Source organism: Pezoporus wallicus, unplaced genomic scaffold (assembly GCF_028554395.1).
Source record: "Pezoporus wallicus isolate ANWC-B61680 ecotype Strahan unplaced genomic scaffold, APGP_CSIRO_Pwel_v1 contig_3858, whole genome shotgun sequence".
In the NCBI taxonomy this organism is placed as follows: domain Eukaryota; kingdom Metazoa; phylum Chordata; class Aves; order Psittaciformes; family Psittacidae; genus Pezoporus; species Pezoporus wallicus.
Genome location: NW_026638754.1, coordinates 2,068,971 through 2,090,542, shown reverse-complemented (window position 1 = coordinate 2,090,542; position 21,572 = coordinate 2,068,971). Strand labels below are relative to the sequence as shown.

General features: G+C 40.2%; 1 protein-coding gene and 1 long non-coding RNA gene across 4 annotated transcripts in view; one reads left to right on the top strand and one right to left on the bottom strand.

The window, feature by feature from the left end:
- Positions 1–4,644: 4,644 nt before the first annotated feature.
- Positions 4,645–8,279, bottom strand: LOC130600677 (uncharacterized). The gene is made up of 3 exons (XR_008972512.1): positions 8,230–8,279; positions 7,570–7,731; positions 4,645–5,375 (listed from the first exon to the last, which is right to left on the bottom strand). It is a non-coding gene; the product is annotated as an uncharacterized LOC130600677 (long non-coding RNA).
- Positions 8,280–8,431: 152 nt separating this feature from the next.
- ASZ1 (ankyrin repeat, SAM and basic leucine zipper domain containing 1) overlaps positions 8,432–21,572 on the top strand; it is a 44,586-nt gene continuing 31,445 nt past the window's right edge. For 2 of the 3 annotated variants that reach the window (XM_057412186.1, XM_057412185.1), the window contains exons 1-4: positions 8,432–8,586; positions 10,140–10,236; positions 14,943–15,065; positions 19,143–19,254. In XM_057412186.1, coding sequence (XP_057268169.1) covers positions 8,455–8,586; positions 10,140–10,236; positions 14,943–15,065; positions 19,143–19,254 — 464 coding nt within the window. In that variant the 5' untranslated portion in view covers positions 8,432–8,454. The remainder of the gene's footprint in view (positions 8,587–10,139; positions 10,237–14,942; positions 15,066–19,142; positions 19,255–21,572) is intronic. The other variant, XM_057412183.1, reaches the window with a different exon arrangement.

Genomic DNA, 21,572 nt, shown 5'->3' with positions numbered 1-21,572 from the left:
CTCAGTTCAGTATAAATACAGCTTAGTAAAAAATACTAAATCTATTCTTAATGTACTGATCTGGCCTTATTTTAGCCATAGCAATGCCTAGAGATGCATGTTGTGTTTTTAATGTTAACTTGTAGGGAAAAAAGTCTGTAAACATAACTCCTTTTTTGTTTCCAAAAGCCCTATAAAAACTGGTTTGCAGCAGTCTCATCACAAGAAATCAAGTGATGGGGGCGGGGGGGGGAAGAGTGAATTAAAAAAAGAACAGTCAAGGAAAGGAAACATTTTAGAAGTTGTTTACATGAATTTCTCTCTCTTCAAATTTGTTACTGATGTAACAGAGGGCTCAAGGAAACTTACTACAAGATGGAGAAAATCTCACAAGGTCTTCCAAATAGCCAGTACTACTGAGCTGCACAGGAGTCTGCCTTGTTCACTGGCCTCCCCTTCTCTTCCTGTTATAGGGAACCTCCTCTGCCCTCAGCTTAGTAGAAATCAAACATTACCTCTGCTCTCAGTACAAAGACCGTGCCTCTTTCCTCCTTTGGATAAGTTTACATGGAAACTTAATGGGTATGGTATAATTAATAGCTTCCTTTCTTGCTGTGATACTTTTAAAAATTAAGAAAGATCAACTGGAGAGGCAACAGACTCTCCCATGTAAAGAAGGGAATGAAATAAAATGCCTTGTTCTTCAGAGCTGCAATGGAAAGCATGGTCAAAAGTATGAATAAATGGGGAAGCAGGCTAGGTAAAAGCAAGGTGAAAGAGCAATGTATTTGGATCTTCAGTGAAATCTTTAAACTTAATTTTACTGTTTGGATACACAGCATTTAACTCTGAAAAATTCCAAACCTACTAAGAACTAGAACACATAGTTGTGCTTGGATCTGGTTAAAGGAATGGGTAATACAAGGAGGAACATAGGAAAGAACCATATGGGACAGCTGGAAGTATGTTAATTGCAGAGCCTTATACTCAGGCAATTGGGATTCCAGAAGTTCCACAATTCTTTCCTGTTAGGGTGGTGAGGCACTGGAATGGGTCCCAGGGAGGCTGTGAATGCTCCATCCCTGGCAGTGTTCAAGACCAGGTTGGACGAGGCCTTGGGTGATATGGCTTAGTGTGAGGTGTCCCTGCCCATGGCAGGGGGGTTGGAACATGATGATCTTAAGGTCCTTTCCAACCCTAACTATTCTATGATTCTAAGTTCAGTGTAAAGTAAGTTTTGTAGAAAACTATTATGAGAAGGAAAACTAGAGCAAACAGCTGTCTTGGCAGCTTATACATCTGCATTTACAGAGAAGAAACCACATCTTCAATACCTGAATAGTTCCTGTATATAGGATGACTAAGACACAGGGCATTTTCACAGCATCAGAGTAGATAGGAACTGATGAAGATTTTATGCACAGTTTAGACAGAAGGTATGGTTTTTAATATACTACTGCCTGATGATAATTCTGAGATTTCACACACTGAAAACAATGGGACTAATAAAAGGCTTTTGTAACAAGAGAACCATTATATCTATGGCAACAGTAACTTGAATGAAGGAGTTGTTATCAGTGGTTAGAGGCTTGGGGAGAAAAAGGTACAGATACATATACAGGATCTTAAGCAACAACGTGATTCAATATGGGTACACAGGAGGCTGGACAAAAGTTTGAAGAGAAGCATAAAAGTGTAAGTATAAGACAACTGAAAACAGTGCAACATATTTGGATGGTTTTCCCACATAGCATGTTTTCACATTCCAAATGTTGGCATTTGTAACAATTTTAGTTTATACCACATACTGGGGATGTGCATGGTATCACAATTATCCTCAAAGAGAAGAGTTTAAGGCAGATGTAAACGAGACACTGACTTTGCTAGAGGAGACGAATGAGATAAAAGGAATCAGTAGCAAAGTTCAGTTGTCACGTTAGGAATTCAGTGAGGGGCCGAGCAGTTCCTCTCTGTCCTGGTTTAGGCTGAATAGTTAATTTCCTTCCTAGTAGCTGGTGCAGTGCTGTGTCTTGGCTTCAGCCTGAGAACAATGCTGATAACACACCAGTGTTTTAGTTGTTGCCAAGTAGCGCTTATCCTGATGAAGGGCTTTTCAGTCTCTCATGCTCTGCCAGTGAGGAGGGGCACAAGAAGCTGGAAGGGAGCAAAGACGGGACACCTGACACAAACTAGCCAAAGAAGTATTCCATTCCATACACTTGGTATATAAACTGGGGGGGGGGGGGGAGGCTGGCTAGGAAATGCTGATTGCTGCTCAGCAATGGGCTGGACATTGGTCAGCAAATAGTGAGCAATTGCATTGTGTATCACTGTGGTTTGGTTTGTTGGTTGTTTTTTCTTTTAGTTTTTTCTCTCTCTTTTTAGTTATCTCCCTTTTCATTGTTTTTATGAGTATTATATTGTACTTTAATTATTAAACTGTTCTTATCTCAATCCACAGGTTTCACCTTTTTTTTCCCAATTCTCCTCGCCATCCACTGGGGGGGGGGAGGGGGGGCGGTGAGCAAATGGCTGATTGTACTTTGCTGCCAGCTGGGATTAAACCACGACAGTCCTTTTTGGCACCTGAACAGGGACGTGATGGGTTGAGATAACAACAGATCTGACCGGTATGTGTTGAAGCAAATTTGTTATAAACATTCATTTTTTTTTGGTTTAGTAGTTCCTGTCAGAGTGTTGATTTATTTGCTCTTGGAGTTGTTGCGTGTATTCTCAGAACACTGCATTGTGTCACACCTTACTTGCAGCCTGCATTCACTGTTTTGGTGTTTACCACCCATGGGGCCTGGGCTAAGGTTCTCATTTTGTTGTACTTTATAATATTGGCTTGTGATATGATAGACTTGCTGGTCATGAAACTAATTGGGTACATGTACTCAGCATTGCCATCTCCTCTATACTTTGGGAGCCATGTAATGGGAATTATTATTAATTATACCTCTTGCCTTTTCTCCTTGGAGGGCCAACCTATAGAAGAGACATCCTGCCACACTTTCCCCTTCCCCACCAGCCTACTTACAGCAGTGTTTGAGAATTTTGAAAATTCTGAATATTCTTGGGATGTTGAAACCAGCATGGTCCTACTGCCAAGAATCAGCATGTTGCTGAATGTGTTTCAGGTCTTGTTTAAGGTTAAACAACTACTTAAAAATACCACCCAGAGATCAGTCCCAGGGCTGGATAGTTCTGAGTGGCAGGGTGAGTGGGATAGTACAGGTAAGTACCTAGGCCGGTGGGCACCTCCAGTATTTTGTAACTTCACCCCTGAACAAGTGCAGTCAGTTGTGGAAAAACTGGTGTTAAAAAACTGTTGCAAGAGTTCCAACAACAAAAACACCTGTATAGACCAGCATCTCAGCTATTAACAGTATGCATTCTTCTGCTCAAGGGAGAGGATATAGAAGGCACACACCACAGGGGTACCCTGTGGTTTTATCTGAGGAGCACATGAGGAAGTGGCACGGAAAATCCACCTCAGCCCTAGAGGCAGAGGTACATAAATCCCAAAGAAAAACAATCACAAAACTGATGTTCTCCCAGGAAAATTGCTGTTCCAGTTTCCAAAGGGCAGTTTCCCAGTCAGAGTGAGAGGGCTGATCTTACCCCTGACCCTGTGGTAAATAATTCTACTCTGCTTTTACAAGAAATAATTAGAGAATTCTCTGACCAGCAGAGAAGGGGCCCTGTCCCCAGAGAGGTGAAGGAGAGGGATTACCGGGTTTAACTGGACTGCGTGGATCAGAGGACCTGGCACGTCACAGTGACAGGAATACAAGGCTCTAGTAGACATCAGTGCACAGTGTACACTGATGTCATCAAGCTGTCAAGTGGCAGAACCCATTTGTATTTCTGGAGTGACAGGAGGATCCCAAGACCTGACTGTACTAGTAATAGCAGGAATCATTCTGCCATGGACTTGCTATATAGACCAAAACTTCTAGGTTATATGAAAAGCAGCTAAAAATGTGCCTGACTGACATTAAAAAAAAATAAATTATCTTCAACTTCCTAATTCCTGTTTGGGGGGGGGGGGGGGGGGGGGGTATACACTACTATGATAAGAAGAGATATTTTCGTGACACTGGCATCTAGGAGTCCCTGAATAGGATTCAGGTGTACACCATGCCCATGAATTCCACACTAGTCAGTTCATGTGGTCTATTTTGACAGTGGTTTAAGGCTTCTACCAGAAAACAAATTTTATGAACAGGAAATCAGTTGTTATACAATTTATACTCAAGCTTTAGGCAGCAGATTGAAAGTTTAGCATCATATGCTACCCAGACAGATTCGGCAAAATGGACAGGACGAATACAGCTGTAAAAAAACAAAACGCATTATCAGAAGCAAAACAGCTGAAATTAAATGCTTTCCATCTATTATAAGTCCATTAGAACAATGAGTGAAATAACTGAATAAATCAATTTGCTGTAGTGCAGCAGCTCCTAATAAAATTTCAGGATGGCAAAACTAAAACTATTTAACACAAAAGGTGATTTCACAGAGCACAGAAAGGACACAGATCAGTGCTTCTTACAGAATAGACAACTTACAGTCTGGAATGAAAGGTTGCAATATTATCCCTTCCTTATACTTGAAATAACTTAAAAATAAGATATGTTACAGGTATATACAAGTCAGGACATCCACTATCAATTAACAACAACTACTATCAAGTACTTTGTTTCTCATTTGTTTCATGAATGTGACCTATGAAATTGTAATCACTTGTGCTACGTTATGGACTTCTTGCAAATTATGCAAACTCCTGTACCATCTCCTGCCCTTAACCATGGAATTCATACAGCTAGTACCATTCCCCAGCTGAAAATGTACTGGTAATTTGTCAATTCAGTAGACCCAGAGCTACTAAGCCTCTCTGGTAATGAGAATCTCTTACAATTACTAAATCTCTTCTTTATGGAGTGCACGTTGCTTGTACAAGGACTTGTTTCCTCCTCCACACAAATCAGGAGAACACAAAAGGAATGGGCTCAAAAGGCCTTTTATCAGTTGTCTCGCAGTTTGGTGAAGTTTTGCCGAAGTTAATAGCTAGCTGACATTAAGACAAAGAATCACTCAGTTTTTACTCTAAGTAATGTTACCACACATGAAAATTACGTGAAAGTAATACTGAAAGGGTGTAGACTGTAACTTAAACTAGTAGCTGTAATAGAGAACTATGCAGAATTCCACTAAAATGCTATTATTGCTCTTAAACCTCTCAAGTATTAGCTGCTGTGCTGTTAGTAGAACTTTATTGCAGTAGTTAAGGTTTACAGAGTCATTATCTTTAAACATTTACCAATTCAGATTCTCCTTCCAAGAACATTACTTTCCCAGCGTCAAAGCCTGTATATATTTGCTGATTCATCCTTTTGGTCTGAAACAGAGGTAACTGAACAAGTTAAAACATTCCAGAATATTCCAGTAACCACGTCTGAATAAAAATGTTTAGCTATGCATATATCAGTCTCACATGAGACACAACACGAGGTATAGATAAAAATACTGAAGAAATTCAGACAACTAATGAAATCTATCTAATACCAGAAGTAATGAGAGAAGATTAAAAGTCAGCTGATGAATGCAAACAAGCTGATGTCTAAATGCAGGTATGGCTGGGAAGAAGGGTGCCTGAAGACAGATGGAAAGTGTTTTAAGGAAGTTATAGTATTCAGAGCAAACCAGGTTCTTACATGAATACTGTTACTGCATCCACTGACTTCTACCTTTACTATTCACTGTATTTTTAATAGGTATGTTTAATATAGGCTGACATGTAAGTGCCCAGAGTTAGGATATGCACAGATTCGTCATTTATTTCAGGGTTGGCTTTTAGTACTTGTTCTGATGCTCCTTGTGATACAAGAAATTATTCTGAGATGTTTTCCCAACTTGAGCCATTCTGTAATTGTTTCCTGCATGTAAAACGAGTACTGCATAGCAATGTGGAAAGGATGTTGGGAACTGCTTCTACCAGACTAAGTAAAAACATACTGATATGTAGCAAGTATAGATGACAGCCAGGAATTACCACACCGTCAACTGAAATGAAGAGTCTGATCAGCTAAAAAATGAAGAAAGACTTCAAGGTCATAAATGAACTGATCACAGAATGTGAAAACGAAGAGGGCGAGCCCACATTAACAATAACATTTGATTTACAGCTCTAACAAACCACAGAAGTAGAGATCACCTGCTATCAACTTCTGCATAATTGGCATGTTCACATTTGAAACAGCTATCATGCACACTGGCTGCAAGGCTCTTCTGCATCATGAGTTTCTGAAAGAGGATTTCTTTTTGTAGTACTAGGACTATCAGACCTATTACTGAAAGTGACCATTTTAAAGAGGTGGCCTTTCAGCAAAGCAGCAACACACAGGTTGTATTTGAAGTGTCTGTTGTGACATTTTAAACTGTACATGAGATGGTGCAGAGAAAAGGGCACGAAAAAAAAAACAAACAAAACCAATCCCCAACTTTGAAATCTGAACAAGAACAAATAAATCACAATTATTAAATACTAAACAATTGGTAGTGTATTAAAAGTAGCAAATCTGTAGATAGTGTCACCACCGGTTAGAAACAACTCTCTCACACTGCATCGGGTCAATCGTAAAAAGTCACACTCCACTGTCATTAGAGTTCAGCGGCTAGAGACAGAAATTCTACTAGTAAGCCCATGTTCTGTAACACAGCTGAGGCAAACGAAGAGCATTGTGGAAGCTTGATCCTGGACATGGAGACCATAATGTCAAAGACTGCTAGATACAAAGAAGCTAGGTGACAATGCCATATATTCAACTTTTCCTCTGCAGGCAGAAAGTGACACAAGAGACCTTCAGGGTAGTGATCAGAAAGCTGAAAACTCTGAGAAAAATGATTTTATAAAAACTGACATGGGTACAAAAATATTTCATTATTATACCCAGTAGATGGTCTATCTTCATTACTAAATTAATTTAAACAGACTTTTAGTATATGCAGGTAAATCCCAAATAAGCACATGAAGCTAAGCCTTTATACAGAGGTACGTATTACAGTTGACTTGATTTTAGCATCTTTTGTTCTCTCCAAGGAGGCTGTGTGAAAAGAAACGTTTTTTGCATTTCTATCAGGTTTCCATAACTGGAAGTTTCTTTCATGGGAGTTCATTTAAAATGTTCAGCTAGCTATATACCAGAGTTTCTCATTGTTAGTAACCTGACTTTCGTTATACTTTTATGTAAATAGGTTGCCATATTTTACAGACAAGCAACTAAAATCTAGAAAAATCACTCCTGTTAAAAATGTCAGGAGTGCACAATTGAAATATGTGGACTATGGCTGTGTTATTTTTAGTAAGTGCAATTTTTATAGCACTTAGTACATTCCAAGTAGAGCTCTATCTAACCTGCAAATTCCCAAGATGGTAAAAGGTGCCTTACACACTGCATTGTACCAAAAAAATACCCAAAACCAAAGAAAAAAAAGAAAAAAGAAAAAAAAGGAAGAAATGCTTCACAGTCCCCTTCTGGTTAAGATAAGTGAATTTTTTGTTAATATGAACTTACTAAAAATTACACTTTTATGTTGTCATGGGCACAAGAACTACATTCACCATTCTGCATGAGCACCTGCCTCTTCTGGAAGACCAAACTTTTTCCCTTCTGTTCACTTCTGCTCAGTGGAAGACCAAATTCATTCCAGACTGGGGCAAAGTCTGAGCTCAAAAAACAGTTTTGCCTGTGGATGACACACAGAATGCTGTTCTTTACCTGTTCTTCAGTGAGTTTCATGTGAACCTTGTGATGGCTAAGGCACTATTATCTGTAATTAGAAAGAAATCCAACCATAATTCCAAAATTTAAAGTAATACCCACATATACCCAGATGGAAGGGAGGAAGGTGACAGTTTAGCTCATGCATGGCTGCTGCTCAACCTTCCCCACATAACTCACTATCAGAAGCTTTGGCTATATAACAGCATGTGTACACACACGTAAGTAATGTAACAGACTGCTATTAGGTTAGGTGGCATTATAAAGAATGTATTAATAATGCCAAAAATTAAAGAGAGAACTTTGTATTTTACCTTGGATTTACCAGCCATAAATCTTCACAGGCAGCTTCATGCCTGGCTCCGTTGCCTTACCCAATGCCCCGTAGAACAGTCCAGCCACTAGTAAGCCACCTTATGTTCCCATGTGCTTATAACCATAAAGTTCTAATGGTTTCTTTCACCTGGCGTTCTGACGCCACCACCAGCAGGGCCCGGGCTGTCCCCATCCCCTTCCCCTCACGGACCCCGACTGCCCGCCCCAGGACCGGACGCTCACACCGCTGACAGGTGGCCGGAGCCCGGAGCCCTCCTCCCGCGGAGCACCGGCAGGCCCTGCGCCGCCAAGCCGCAGTGCGCGGGAAAGCGGGGCGGGCCATATGACTGGGCGCTGGCGGCGGGTCGAGGCGATGCGTGCGGAGCGGGGAGCCATGGCGGCCGCGCAGTGGGAATTCCGCGTCGTGGCCGGGGGCTACGAGGACGACGACAGCAACAGCGACGAGGACGGCTGGGATATCGGCGTAGTGCGGCAGGAGCCGCTGGTGAGGCCAGCTGGGGCGAGCTGGGGTCTGCGGCGGGGAGGGCGCGGAGCCGGGGGAGTGCGGCCTGATGCCGCGGTAAGAGCGTGGGGCTCGGTGGGTCTCACTGAGGAGGGCTGCGGCAGGTGACCATTGTGTGGTTATTTCCCAGCAGGGGAGTGGTGGTCTGCCCTCAATACAGGAGTACAGAAAACCTCTACTAGCAGCCCACACCCACCCACCCCTCCCCACACTAAAGTTTTGGAGGGTGTCTTCCTGCATAAAACCTTAATGTGTATATAAAACACTTAACAACAGACCCAGCCCTTATCTCATTGTGAGAATAAATTTGAAAGCAACCAGGGGCCTCTAAAGCTGTTTAAAAACTGTGAGACTGTTTGCTGCTAACGTGAAGATTGAAGTGGTTTTGTTGCATCTCACGAGTGTGAGGCATATGGTAGTGTGAGGTGGAGGCAGATCTGCAAGGCCTGTTGGCCCTTGGTTTGTCTCGTGGCTGGAACTGGAGAATGGAAGTAGCTCGATATTTGCTGAAGGTTATAGTAAGGTTTTCAGGTTTTTGATCTTTGAACTGAGGTGTCTCTTCAGAGATATGTGTTATTTGGAAATCGTTGGCTGAGTAGGACAATTGAGCTAAATTATGATATTGGCTGTGTCTCGACCTTTTTTTTTTTCTAGACACTAAGCACTGAGTAAAACCTTTACAAAAATGTTGGAAAGAAATACTACAGTGTGCTGGGGAAAACTGTAATTCTCAGTTCTCATGATGTCAAAACCTGTTGTGAGATAGGACTTCTTGCCATACCCACTTATGTCTGCAAAGAAATTAGTGAATAGTTTTCCACTTACAGGTTTTGTATAATCTAGATAACACCAGTAGTGATCTTCAGCTGCATCTGTAGCTTTGATAGAGGCCGAGTCTGTGGTGGTTTTGAAAGAAACTTGAGTCAGATAACTGTCTGATGCATAAACTAGTCTTTTGGTCAGGGAATTTTTGAGCCAAATCATTCATAATGCAACAGCACAAATACCTCTGCCACAACAGGAGTGGCAGGAAAGAGGAACAGTAACCTTTTCCAGCTGTGAATTGGTGCTGTATTAAGCCAGACAACTAGTCACAGAGCTACATTGTCCCAGACTCTCAGTTTTTATATCTGATAGATGTATGTTCTAATGCTGTGATTCCAACATGTGAAATATACAAAAAAGTTACAGAAATCTGTTGTAAAGTTTTTCTACACCAAAAGATGAAAAATAACTGAAATTAAACATCATTAAGAAAAACTGAGAGCAGCATAGGAAGATAGTAGGTATGTTGAGAAAGAAGGTATTTTCAAGAATGGAACCTTTCTGAAAAGTCAGATTTAAAACTATGTTTTACAGTAGACCCATAGCAGGTGTACAGAGATGTAAGATTAAAAGTTCTGCCTTGCTCCTTGCTCCCCCTTCTCTGCTTTGTCTTTACAGAGATCATCGGTGCTTTTATACTGAAATCAAGCTTTAGTTTTTACCTTAACACAGGTACTGGGTTTTGACACAATTTTTCTTTGCTTATCTAGCAGTTGGATCAAATGTTGCAGGCAGACAAGAATGAAGCATTAAGGAAGGCTGTGTTTCATGGTGATGTGTCATTAATTGAAGAACTCTTAAACTCTGGTAAGGAAAGTCAGTTATGAAGTTGAATTTTTTAATTTTTAATTAAACTTGGCAAGAATTCTAAAGCTTCAGGAGTTTCTTGTATCAAAGTAACATGTAGAGTGCATGTAGGAGTATGTGAATGTTTCCAATACAGGATACAGACTCTTACTTTAAAAATCAAATTACTTTTTCAGTGACTCAGCATCCAGTATTCTAGCAAAACCCTTCTAATTTCTATTTCTTTTGTCAGCCAGGAGCACTGAAAATTGATAAAACTGTAGCCTGTGAACTGTGAAATAAGGTGTTTCTTTGTTTTCAGATGCATCCTTAACTTGAAAGTAACAAACAATTTGAGGTGGTTTAAATTGAGAGTGAGAATTCAGTGGGTGGTTTTACGTTAATGTTGAAGGTTGCTGGGGGAGAAGTTGGCAGGAAGGGGAGGCTGGCTTTTTTTCCTTATAATGTTCCCCCAGTTTGGAAATTCCATTTTTGTATTTTTCTCAGTCACAGCACTGTTAAGTTTCTGGTATGCACCCTTTATAATACTGCTGTCCTGGCAACATCAGCTGGACAATGATTGTGTGTTTCTGAAAGGTCTGATAGGGTTTATGTGGCATTTGTCACTAAAAAGTAGTTTGTCTTAAAACTAAAAGCCTTTCTCCCTATTCTGTTTCTCAGTAATTGTGTGTAATGTGTTTCTGTTATTCAGTGTTAGGAGGATTGGATCACTTACTGAAGCATCCAGGGCAATCAAAAACTGCATAGCTGAGTTGACCTGCCTAGTGATAATTGTCAGGAAGTTCTGCTTGAGCAAGCAAGCAGAATATTGTAACCAAGAGCTTGTTCTCTGAGGAAAATCTGTCTTATGGCAGGAAGAAAATAGTTTCCTAGTTAGCAGTGAGTTTCTCTGAGATAAACCGATGGCATTCCTTGCCCTTTTAGAAGATGACTGTTTCTCACCACAGTGGAGGAACGATTTTAAGTTAAATAAAAGCTATTGGACAGGCTAAAACACAGAAGTGAAATACAGAGTGAAATACATCTTCTGTCTTTCTTTGGGAAAATATGATCTTATTTATAGAGTTTTTTGCAATATCTGTGCGTCGAATTACGTAATTGTTTTGCTGTTGCCATCCATATTTAATTGCCGGTATTACAGCCCAACAGCAATAGTTTGCTTTCCGTATTGATGCCTGTTACATACTGAGCAGTTCTATGCCATGGGAAGATGGTGATAGCTAAGAGTGTAAGGTCAGGCCAAAGGTTCCTGTAGTCTGTGTCCTGTCTCCTGAAATGCACATGACAGTATCACAAAGAGAATCTGTCATTTCCTGAAAATAGGACTACCAGTAAATTTTGAATCATGCAGTACTGTCCTGCAAAGCGGTAGAACACAACGCCTCTAACAGGGAGGTGTTTCTGAAGAAAGGTAACATTGTCCTTCAGAGGATTGATGCTCAGTCAGATTAAATCTTTGCCTCCAAAGTTGCCTTTAGTGTATGTTCAGTAGAGCTTGCAGGAGACTTGCTGCCACCACTCAACCAAACTCAGTTTGTGTTGGAAGCATATTTCCTAGCAACAATTGGGTCCATTCTTTCAGATAGAGTGTGAACATGTTGTCTTCTGGCTTGCTTAGATACTGCTTTAAGAGTCTGGTGCTGAGGCAGTTTTACAGAGCTCCTTTAGGGGATGGACAAGCACAATGTCTTCTCTTATCCCTCCTATAAAATGGCAACATACTAAGAACAGTTTTCTAAAGTGTGTGTCACATAAAGTAATGCAAGCAAGTAACAGGTTCAGATAGGACGTGGGTTTATTGGTCTGCTTTGGGAGTAAAATACTTAAAACCGTATAATTCATAAATTTGTTTTCCTCATATAGAATTAAAAATTACAACCTTATGACAGTTTAGGCTGATCAAAGATGTAGCTACAGGGCAGTCCTCTTGTTTTCATTCAGCCATTCAGCAGTCTGTGCTGCTCTTATCCTTGCATGAGTGCTAGAGCTCATCTGATCTTTCGTGAGCCAGTTCAGGGAATTAAAGTAGTAGTAAACTGAGGTGGGTGTGAGTAATTTTTTCAGCCAATTTAGGACTCTGAACCCTGAGTCAGGTGAGAACCATAGCTGGCCTAGCAGTGGGAGACATCAGCAGCTTTGATTTAACTCAGAAATCAGTATATCTATTAGAGAGAAGTCTTGTAGACAAAAGCATTTTACGACTTTTCCCTCAGGTAAATTGGGTCTGAATGTGAATGAATTACAATACTAAGAGCTGTTCTTAAGAGTTTTGAGACTTCTTTTATTTTGATGTCAAACATTAAATTATTTAGCATAAAGAGCTGTATGTAGAGGTTGCTTGTAATTCTTCAGGCATTCCCTTGATAACCTTTCTGAACTTGAGGTTACATTTTTCTCTATAAAAACAGCCTTTCTACCATAACTTTTTTTAGCTACAGTCAACAAAATATCTGAAAGAGATACCAGAGAAACTGTAGTAACCATAGAAAGAATGTAATTCTTCCTTTGTTTTTCTTTTGCTTCATTTATTCACATGCTTCATATAGTTTCTGCTGTAGAGCTAATCTGGGGCCACAGTGTATTTCTCTCTATTGCTGATTAGAGGAGGATATTTACGTGTAACTCAGATTGTAAGAAATAATGCTCCATCCACTTTGCTGCCCAGACATAATTTGTGAGGATATGTGACTGAAAAGCTCCTCTGCTGATGCCCACAACAGTACACAGTGAGATAATGGCAGGTGGGGGAGCTCAAATACTCTGACCCAGCTCTTCCATTGCCCATCATGGAAACCATCAGCCCATTACAAGCCATTCTCCACAAGCCCAGAGGAGCAGAGAAGCCTGAGGGTGGGCAGGAACACACATTACGGAGTCAGAGGAAGGGACCCCGGGCTGTCATGGGGTCCTTTGTGCCTGGGTGCCAGCGACTGTAAAGACAGGAGTGATGTGCCAGCTGTAGGAGTGGGACTGGGGCTCGGAGGCCTGTGTGTCTGCGATGCCAGCAGCTGGAAGAGATAGACGTATCCCAAAGGGGAGCAGTATGAAACCATTGCTGCTGTGTGAGTTCAAATGAGTGCTATGTCTGTGTTGATCGGTGTGGCCGGTGTGTGCTTGCTGGGGATACATGCTCAGCATCAGTATTGGTTGAACATTGGGTTGTAGAGCTGTGGCAGCTGTACATCCAACTCTGACTGTTGGATCTGGCCTGATTTTTCACTGTAAATTTTTTTCTGGGCTTCTCTGTTGCCTTATAAGACTTCTTTAAATGCTAAAATAATGCTGCTTACTTCAGGAACAGCTTATGTTATGAGAGGGTCTGAATAGTAACCAAGGGAAGGCATTTTCTAATTCAGTCAACAACTCTGATAACCATGCAGCCAAGTAGCAACATGACGGTTACTGTTTGAGTTATCCTTTCCTTATCTTCCTCTCAGACTCTAGCTGGTTTTGTGTACTGCAGGCAAACTGGAATGCTGTGGCATGAAAGACTGCAGCTAGTATGTATGCATTACTAAAGAGGGATTGATTGTGAATTCTGTGGCTTCTGGGTGTTAAGAGGTGTTAGAATGCTTCAACACCTGGCTTTCATTGAATGTTCCTTCTTTACTGATTGCTTCTATGAGTTCAGTGATCTTAAACAGCTGAAGAATAAATCCAACAGCAGTGACTTGTTACTCCCTCAGCTTTGATGACTTTATGTTGCTACACTGAGCACAGCTTTAACAAACTACTGAGACAGGGAGGGTAAATGCACATTTTGTATGAAAAGGTATGCGGGTATGTATGTAGCTCAACTGTCACAAGTTTTTTAGGAGATGGGTTTTTTTGTTGTTTTTTTTTTTAAGCTGTCTCTTGTAAAGAAGTAGTTTTGATTATCCATAATCACTTTCTGATTAATATAGAACCAGCTGATAGATACTGTTGTAGAGGAAGTAATATTTGAGGAAGGATTGAAGGAAAGATGATTCCTCTTACCCCAAAATGTATAGAAATTATTATCTGAAAGTTGTCAGATGAGTATCTCAGGCTGCTGCTTGCTACTTGGTGAGTTTGGGAGGGCTTTCTGGCAAGTTTTCTTCTAGCCATAAAGAAGATGTGGCTTTATAAAGGGTAACAAATCTGGTGATTGTGACTGGATCTTGCACAATCTTCTTCTTTCTATCGAGATGGTATTTTGTTAGCACAGAACGCAAAACTGGTATCTGTTAATTAACTGCCTTTCAAGGCAGAGAATAAAAGGAGTTGTGAAGCAGGAAAACCCTAGTCAGTATGATGTTAATTACCTGACAAACAGTTTGCTTCCATAGCTTGGCTTGGAAAGAATCAAAATTTTTCATTTTGATTGAAGGAAGTTACTGCACATAAGTGGAGAAAACAGAGATTCTGTGCACTTCTCTAAAAAAAAAAAAAAAAGAAAATCATCTAAGTAATAAATTTAGCTGTAAAAATAATTTCATTGTAGTCTGTGGAACAGAACTTCCTGAATTGAGAACTGAGCTTCCTCCATGTCAGTTCTAAAAGTTATTTGCTGGTGTCCTGGATAAAGGTGTATTAGAAACATAAAAATGGTCTAAGAAACTCCTCTCTTTAGGATTAAACACAGTGTGTAACCTTTGTAGTGATACGTATTGAGAATAAAAATTATTAACAATTATGTTTATTGTGGTGCAGTTTTACGATTTTAGTATCTTAAATTTTGACAGGTGTAAACATAGAATCTAGCTTTCACTTTGGATGGACTCCCCTGATGTTTGCTGCCAGTATGGCTGAGTCTGCAGTAGTGCGTCTTCTTCTGGACAGAGGTGCTAATGCATGTTTTGAAATAGGTAAGATGTGAATGAACAGTACTGGTTAGTAATGCCCAGTACCAGATATTGTCCTATCCTTATTCTCTTTTTACATATATAGGGAAAAAATCAAAATTCACAGGCAAATGGGGGCCTAGTCTAGATTTCACAGTTTTGAAATAAAAGTAGTAAAGTAAAAATTGTGTTCTTGGAACTGATGTGGAATCAGTTGATGGGTTTTCTTGTTCTTTCTCTCTTATTCTGTCTTCTTCACCCTCTACCTCACAATCTCCAAGTACTTTTTTAAAAATAAAGTATTTTGAAATATTTGTTCAAGAATTTTAGGCCAAAGTTGGACAGCTAAAACTTCCTTTGTTTGATCCTGTTATGAAGTATGTACACACAGAAACCAGATAGAATCCCAAAGAACAGGAATAACTTTCCAGTTTCTGGAAAACTAATGTGGACTTTTCTAAAACTAGAGCACATTTTTCTATAAAGTGAAAACTGTTTGTCAATGTCTTGCTAAATCACCATATTCCACTAGAGTTCAGTGGAGCTTCAATGTAATCTCAGTTCTATCAATTATAATGGCATAATGATAACTTTTTCTTACTTACTGTTACTTTCCTTCTTTTTCATTGTGTTGGAAGATTTATCGAAGCTAAAGAAAAAGCACAGCAATATAGGAGAAACATATGACACACAACACTACCAAGTACATAAAAGCAGTAATCATATTATCCAATAACTTGTCAGTGTTTGTAGTAGTAGTAGACTGAAATGCAGATGATACAAATATACCTCAGAGTGTTTTCTTGGGTTTCTTAGCATCGGATCAGAGTATGAGATTAGAGCAGATTGCCTGCAGCAAAAGCAATCATGCCTTCAAACTACTGTCCCTGTAGCCAACTTAGAACTTCCGTGAGGCTGCCTATACCTATGGCTGCCTACAACTCACACCTGGTCCTCCTTGATGGCTGTAGAGAGCTATAAATAGTGCAGGAACTGCTGTGGGCAGCAGTTGCGGCTGACCAGTTAACCAGCATAGAATCATAGAATAGTTGGGGTTGGAAAGGACCTTAAGATCATCTAGTTCCAAACCCCCTGCCATGGGCAGGGACACCTCATGTTAAACCATCTCACCCAAGGCTTCATCCAACCTGGCCTTGAATACTGCCAGGGGTGGAGCATTCACAACTTCCTTGGGCAACCCATTCCAGTGCCTCACCACCCTAACAGGAAAGAATTTCTTCCTTATATCCAGACTTCCCCTGTTTAAGCTTTAACCCATTACCCCTTGTCCTATCACTACAGTCCCTAATGAAGAGTCCCTCCCCAGCATCCCTATAGGCCCCCTTCAGATACTGGAAGGCTGCTATGAGGTCTCCATGCAGCCTTCTCTTCTCCAGGCTGAACAGCCCCAACTTTCTCAGCCTGTCTTCATACAGGAGGTGCTCCAGTCCCCTGATCATCCTTGTGGCCCTCCTCTGGACTTGTTCCAACAGTTTCATGTCCCTTTTATGTTGAGGACACCAGAACTGCGCACAGTACTCCAAGGGAGGTCTCATGAGAGCAGAGTAGAGGGGCAGGATCACCTCCTTTGACCTGCTGGTCATGCTCCTTTAGATGCAGCCCAGGATATGGTTGGCTTTCTGGGCTTCAGGCGCACCCTGCCGGCTCACGTTCATTTTCCCATCGACTAGCACCCCCAAGTCCTTCTCCGCAGGGCTGCTTTGAATCTCTTCTTTGCCCAACCTGTAGCTGTGCCTGGGATTGCTCCGACCCAGGTGTAGGACCTTGCACTTGGCATGGTTAAACTTCATAAAGTTGGCATCAGCCCACCTCACAAGTGTGTCGAGGTCCCTCTGGATGGCATTCCTTCCCTCCAGCCTATCAACCGAACCACACAGCTTGGTGTCATAGGCCAACTTGCTGAGGGCGCACTCAATCCCACTGTCCATGTCGCCAACAGATGTTGAACAAGACCAGTCCCTCCCTACACTGATCCCTGAGGGACACCACTCGTTACTAGTCTCCAGCTGGACATTGAGCCATTTACCACAACTATTTGCATGTCATGTTTCTTCAGTGTGTGACCAAATGTGTTTGCTCTCAGTGACACCTTGCTGCTAGGATCGGGTTTCTTAGCTTGTTTCCCTAGTAGTTTGTGTAGTGAAACAGTAAGTAGCTGGGGCATATGTAGCAGAGCACTGTCCATCCAGGAAGTCTTGCAAAGCGCTAATTTAGGTCAGGCCATATGTGTTCAGTAAAGTTATGCCATCCTAAAATGCTACTAAATGTCATCAGTTGTCCTGCTTTTTTTACATCAGTAGACAATCACATAACTGATCCTATGCTAATTATCCTATAATGCTTATAATCCTAATAATAGCTATACTGTTAATCACCTTTTGTCATGTTTCTTTCTAAGTGGTTAATTAATTTTACCTTTTTTGTAGTCAGGAAGAGCAAGGAACTAAAGTAACATTCACTGTGTGATGGGATCAGAATGCAGAAGCCTTGGAGTAAATTCACTGGCTCATCTGGGTTTTTCAGCTAGGCTGAACGTAAACTGATATTTTTTTGCAGTCTCTTACCTGTTTTTCTCAGCAAAAGAGAAACCTGAGAATTCTAAAGTGTTTCTTCCCCTTCTTCTCTTGCTCACATGTATGAGCTATGAGTATGCTAACAGAAATTAATAACTGTTTTTTAATGATGCGTATTACTTTTAATGGTGCTTATTTCTGCCGTTGCTCGGTGTCCTGCCATCTTTCCGTTCATGTTGTTATTGATAACCAAGTTAACCATTTGAATAAAAATCTGTCAGTGTGTTGATTATTTTACTAAAATGTTCGTTGTTTATTGTTCAGGTGACTCTCTTAAACTGAAATTTTCATTTAACATTGTATTACATGTGGTAGAACTTCTACAGGAGGAGCTGAAAATTAGAATATGGTATATTAAGAAACAGATGAATTTGAATGCAAAACTGAGGTCTTTGTTGTCAGGGACAAGAAGTGGTAAGAAAGAAAGTAAAGCAGAGGAGGGTAAAGTACAGAACAAACTTTCCATGTTTAAATAACATCTGACCTCAGTTGAAGAATAAAGGTGTTAATACATACACAGTCTTAAAATATCTACAAGAGAATTCGAAAATACATTGTAACACTTCATGATATGGTCTGAAGTAGGTACAACTAAAATTATACTCGTTAAAACGTATTGTTAAAGGCATGTTTGAACTTGTGAACAAGTTTGTACAACAAGCAAAATGGGCAGTTATTCAAATGGCAGTCTAAGGACCTTAAGGTATGATGCTTCCCACATCCCTAGGAGAACCATAGGAAAGGAGATCTCCCCTGTTCTGTGGGCAGACAGCAATGGTGTAGAATTCTGATTTGTGAGCTAAGGTGGCATGTAACACCCAGCTGCCTTCAGAGCTGGAGCAACTACACTAGTTCCTCCTGATGAATCTTTATGTACTGTGTAGATGTTCTTTAAACACACATCTAAACCCCAGCTTTTAATCTTTGGCCACTACTGTACCTCAGTATTCTAGTAAATTTACTTCCTTCTCCTTCAGCCGTATAATAAAGCCTTGTTACTTGAACTGTCCTTTATATGGGCCTCGGTTCTCCATAGAACTCATGTTGCTATGTTTTTATAATACATTTAATGCACTTTTTTTATCTGTTGCAGTTAACTTAATTTGTTTCTTCCATTGACTGTATTTTGGGGAGAGGTGGAGAGGAACAGGGAGTGAATCTACTGGTAATAAAACAAGATTTGAGGAACAAGCACCTATAGTTAAGCTCCTGCTGGCTTTGAGGGGGATACTTAAGAGGTATCCTAGACTTCAGTAGGATTAGATGCTTTACTACTGCCATTCACTCTCATGTTTCTGAGTATCTTCTCAGATGCCTTTACCTTACCTGTTATTTCGAGTGACTTTCGCTGGAAGGAAAACAAATTTCTTACCATTTTCTAAGTATTTTAGAGTATCAGAACCTGATTAACAAGTCTAGCAAATGTAAAGGCTTTTAAAGGAGCTTCTGCATTAGCATAGTATTTACATTTACACAAGTAATTCTCTAACTGCAAATTTCAAAACAGATAAGTACACTGTGCTGATGGCAGCATGCACCGCACATACTTCAGAGGAAAAAGTCTTGAAGACTGTGGAAGTGCTGCTGTCAAGGAATGCTGACCCTAACCTTACTTGCAGGTACCAAAAAAAAACCCCGTGTCTGTGAGTACATCATACAATTTAATATTAATATATAGAGACATCTTTATAACATAGCTGTTGTTGGTTATGATGTGTACTTCGTTAGCTTTTTGTAACTTCTCTGCTGTCTGTGTATAAGGAAAGATTAATGTCCAGATATTCATTTGTCCTTGTATAGCCATTTGAGTAAATAAGACTATGATAGTATTAATTATGTTTGCCAAAATTAAGTATGTTCCTCAGCTGAACAAGATATAAATTTAAGATAAAAACTACTCTTAATAGTTCAGTTGACTGCAATATAAGGGCAAGAAGTATGTCCTCTGCCTTTCACAAATCATACTGTCTCTTTTTGTATGAGAATGTGAATTAAATCAGTTAAGTCCCTATTTAGATTCATGTTCTCCTTTTGAGCTTTATGTGGGTATCTGTCCATATTCCTTTCACAGAATATATTTCTCCTATAGAAAAAGAAAACTCAGTAAATAAAATGCATTTATTCCAGTACAATCTGGAATAATGCGGATTAAAAGGAGATTTAATCTCTTAAAAACAAGTAACAGCTTGTTTCTGGAATTACCACTTCGTGTCTCGGGAGTCTGAAGCAGTGCACTGTGAGATGTCTGTAGTTGCAGAGTCTTATGCAGTGTTTCATTTTGCATCAAGAAGAAATTCTGGGCTGAGCCAAGGTAACTCTCCTCCCTCTGCTGGAAGAAAAGATATTGCTTGGGTCAAATTGGAACAGCTTGGTTTTCAACTAACTGAAATTTATTTTTGATACCAGAGCTCTTTCACCACATTACCTGAGATATGTAGACTGTGTAGCCCCCTAAAAGAACAGAATTGGAGTCTTGATGGTTCTCATTAATAGTATTCAATCACTCTGGACCCTGAACCTCACAATATTGTTGCCATTAGATAGCTGAATGCTAGATAAACATCTGCTTTTAAAAAGGGGGAAATCTTAACATTATTTGACTTTGTCCTGAGTGTTTGAAAGTGTAAGCCACAGTGCAGAGCTGCAGGTTTACATTTGGAAAGGCCTTTGGTTAAACTTTGGGAGAAAAAAGAAAAAAAGTTTGGATTCTGACACAAGAGATGGGAATTTTAAGGGCAAAACTTTATGCATAAATTTAGAATATGTTATCCATAGTTGGTCTTCATGTACAAATATTTATTTGATACCTCTTTGTTTCCTAAGGCTTTGTGCTAACAGGAGTTATGCTTGCATGTGTCAGATACAGCATCCACTTGTGGGTTTTTTCACTTTTGCAATAGTAGTCTTTCTCAGATTAAAAGATAGTGACAATATGATATGTCGTATTTATACCAAACAAAAGTAGAAGTTAGATGACAAGGTCTGGATTTATCAGAAATCTTCGTGCTACCTTTATTCCTTTCTGGTATTTGACGTCTGTGCATGCCATTCCATCAGTACATCTGCTCGGACAGCAGCTCGTGCACTTCTTCCATTGTGTTCTGAAACAAAGGGATGAAACGCATTGAGCCAGCTTCTGTGAAGATGAGGTGTCAGAGCAGACCCTCTGTGTGGCACTGTAGTTTCATTCACCTGTTTCATTAGAGCAAGCAATATGTTCTGTAGGAAAGCATCAGAACTGTCAGTGAGTGTAGATCATTTTGATAGTACTTCCTCTGTGATCAATTTACCACAGGAGTTAAGAACTATGGCTCACATAATTTGCCTGTCTTTGAACCTAAGAACTGGAATGATTTGTGGAAGCTTCTCTTCTGTCCACCAACAGCTGAAATGTGTGTGAATGCAGAACTTGCATGTAAGATAGAGTTTAACGTTTGCCTTTTTGCTGTTGTGCTGTCAGGGCACCCAGTAGGCTTTTCTATTTCATGTCCTCCGGCGATACACAGAGGCTTGCAAACTTTTTTGTCTAATTCATGAAGCGTTCATGGGGTGAGGAAGTGTTAGTGAGAAATAAAATGATTTTTCAAATGCAGTCTGAGAAAGAAGATGAGTTTAGGAATGGGTAAGTAGATGGCCTCTTTGTGATAGGATGGAATACTGAGGAGAAATTGTTCAGTAGATTAACTTCCAATATTCTTGCCATATCAAAATTGGGAACTGAATACAGATGGCTGTAAAAAGTTTTGTTGATGATGAACATAGTGTAGCAAAGCATAAGTTCTAACTGAATAGTTTTGAAAGATGAACAAGAAATAAGGTAATGGCTAGGTGAAACAAGAAGGCATTGTAAGAACTCCTGTGTATAGCCTTTGTAGAGCTACTACAGTCTGAATGCTGAAAATTCTGAAAAATTTCTTCTGCTTATCTTGAATCTTTC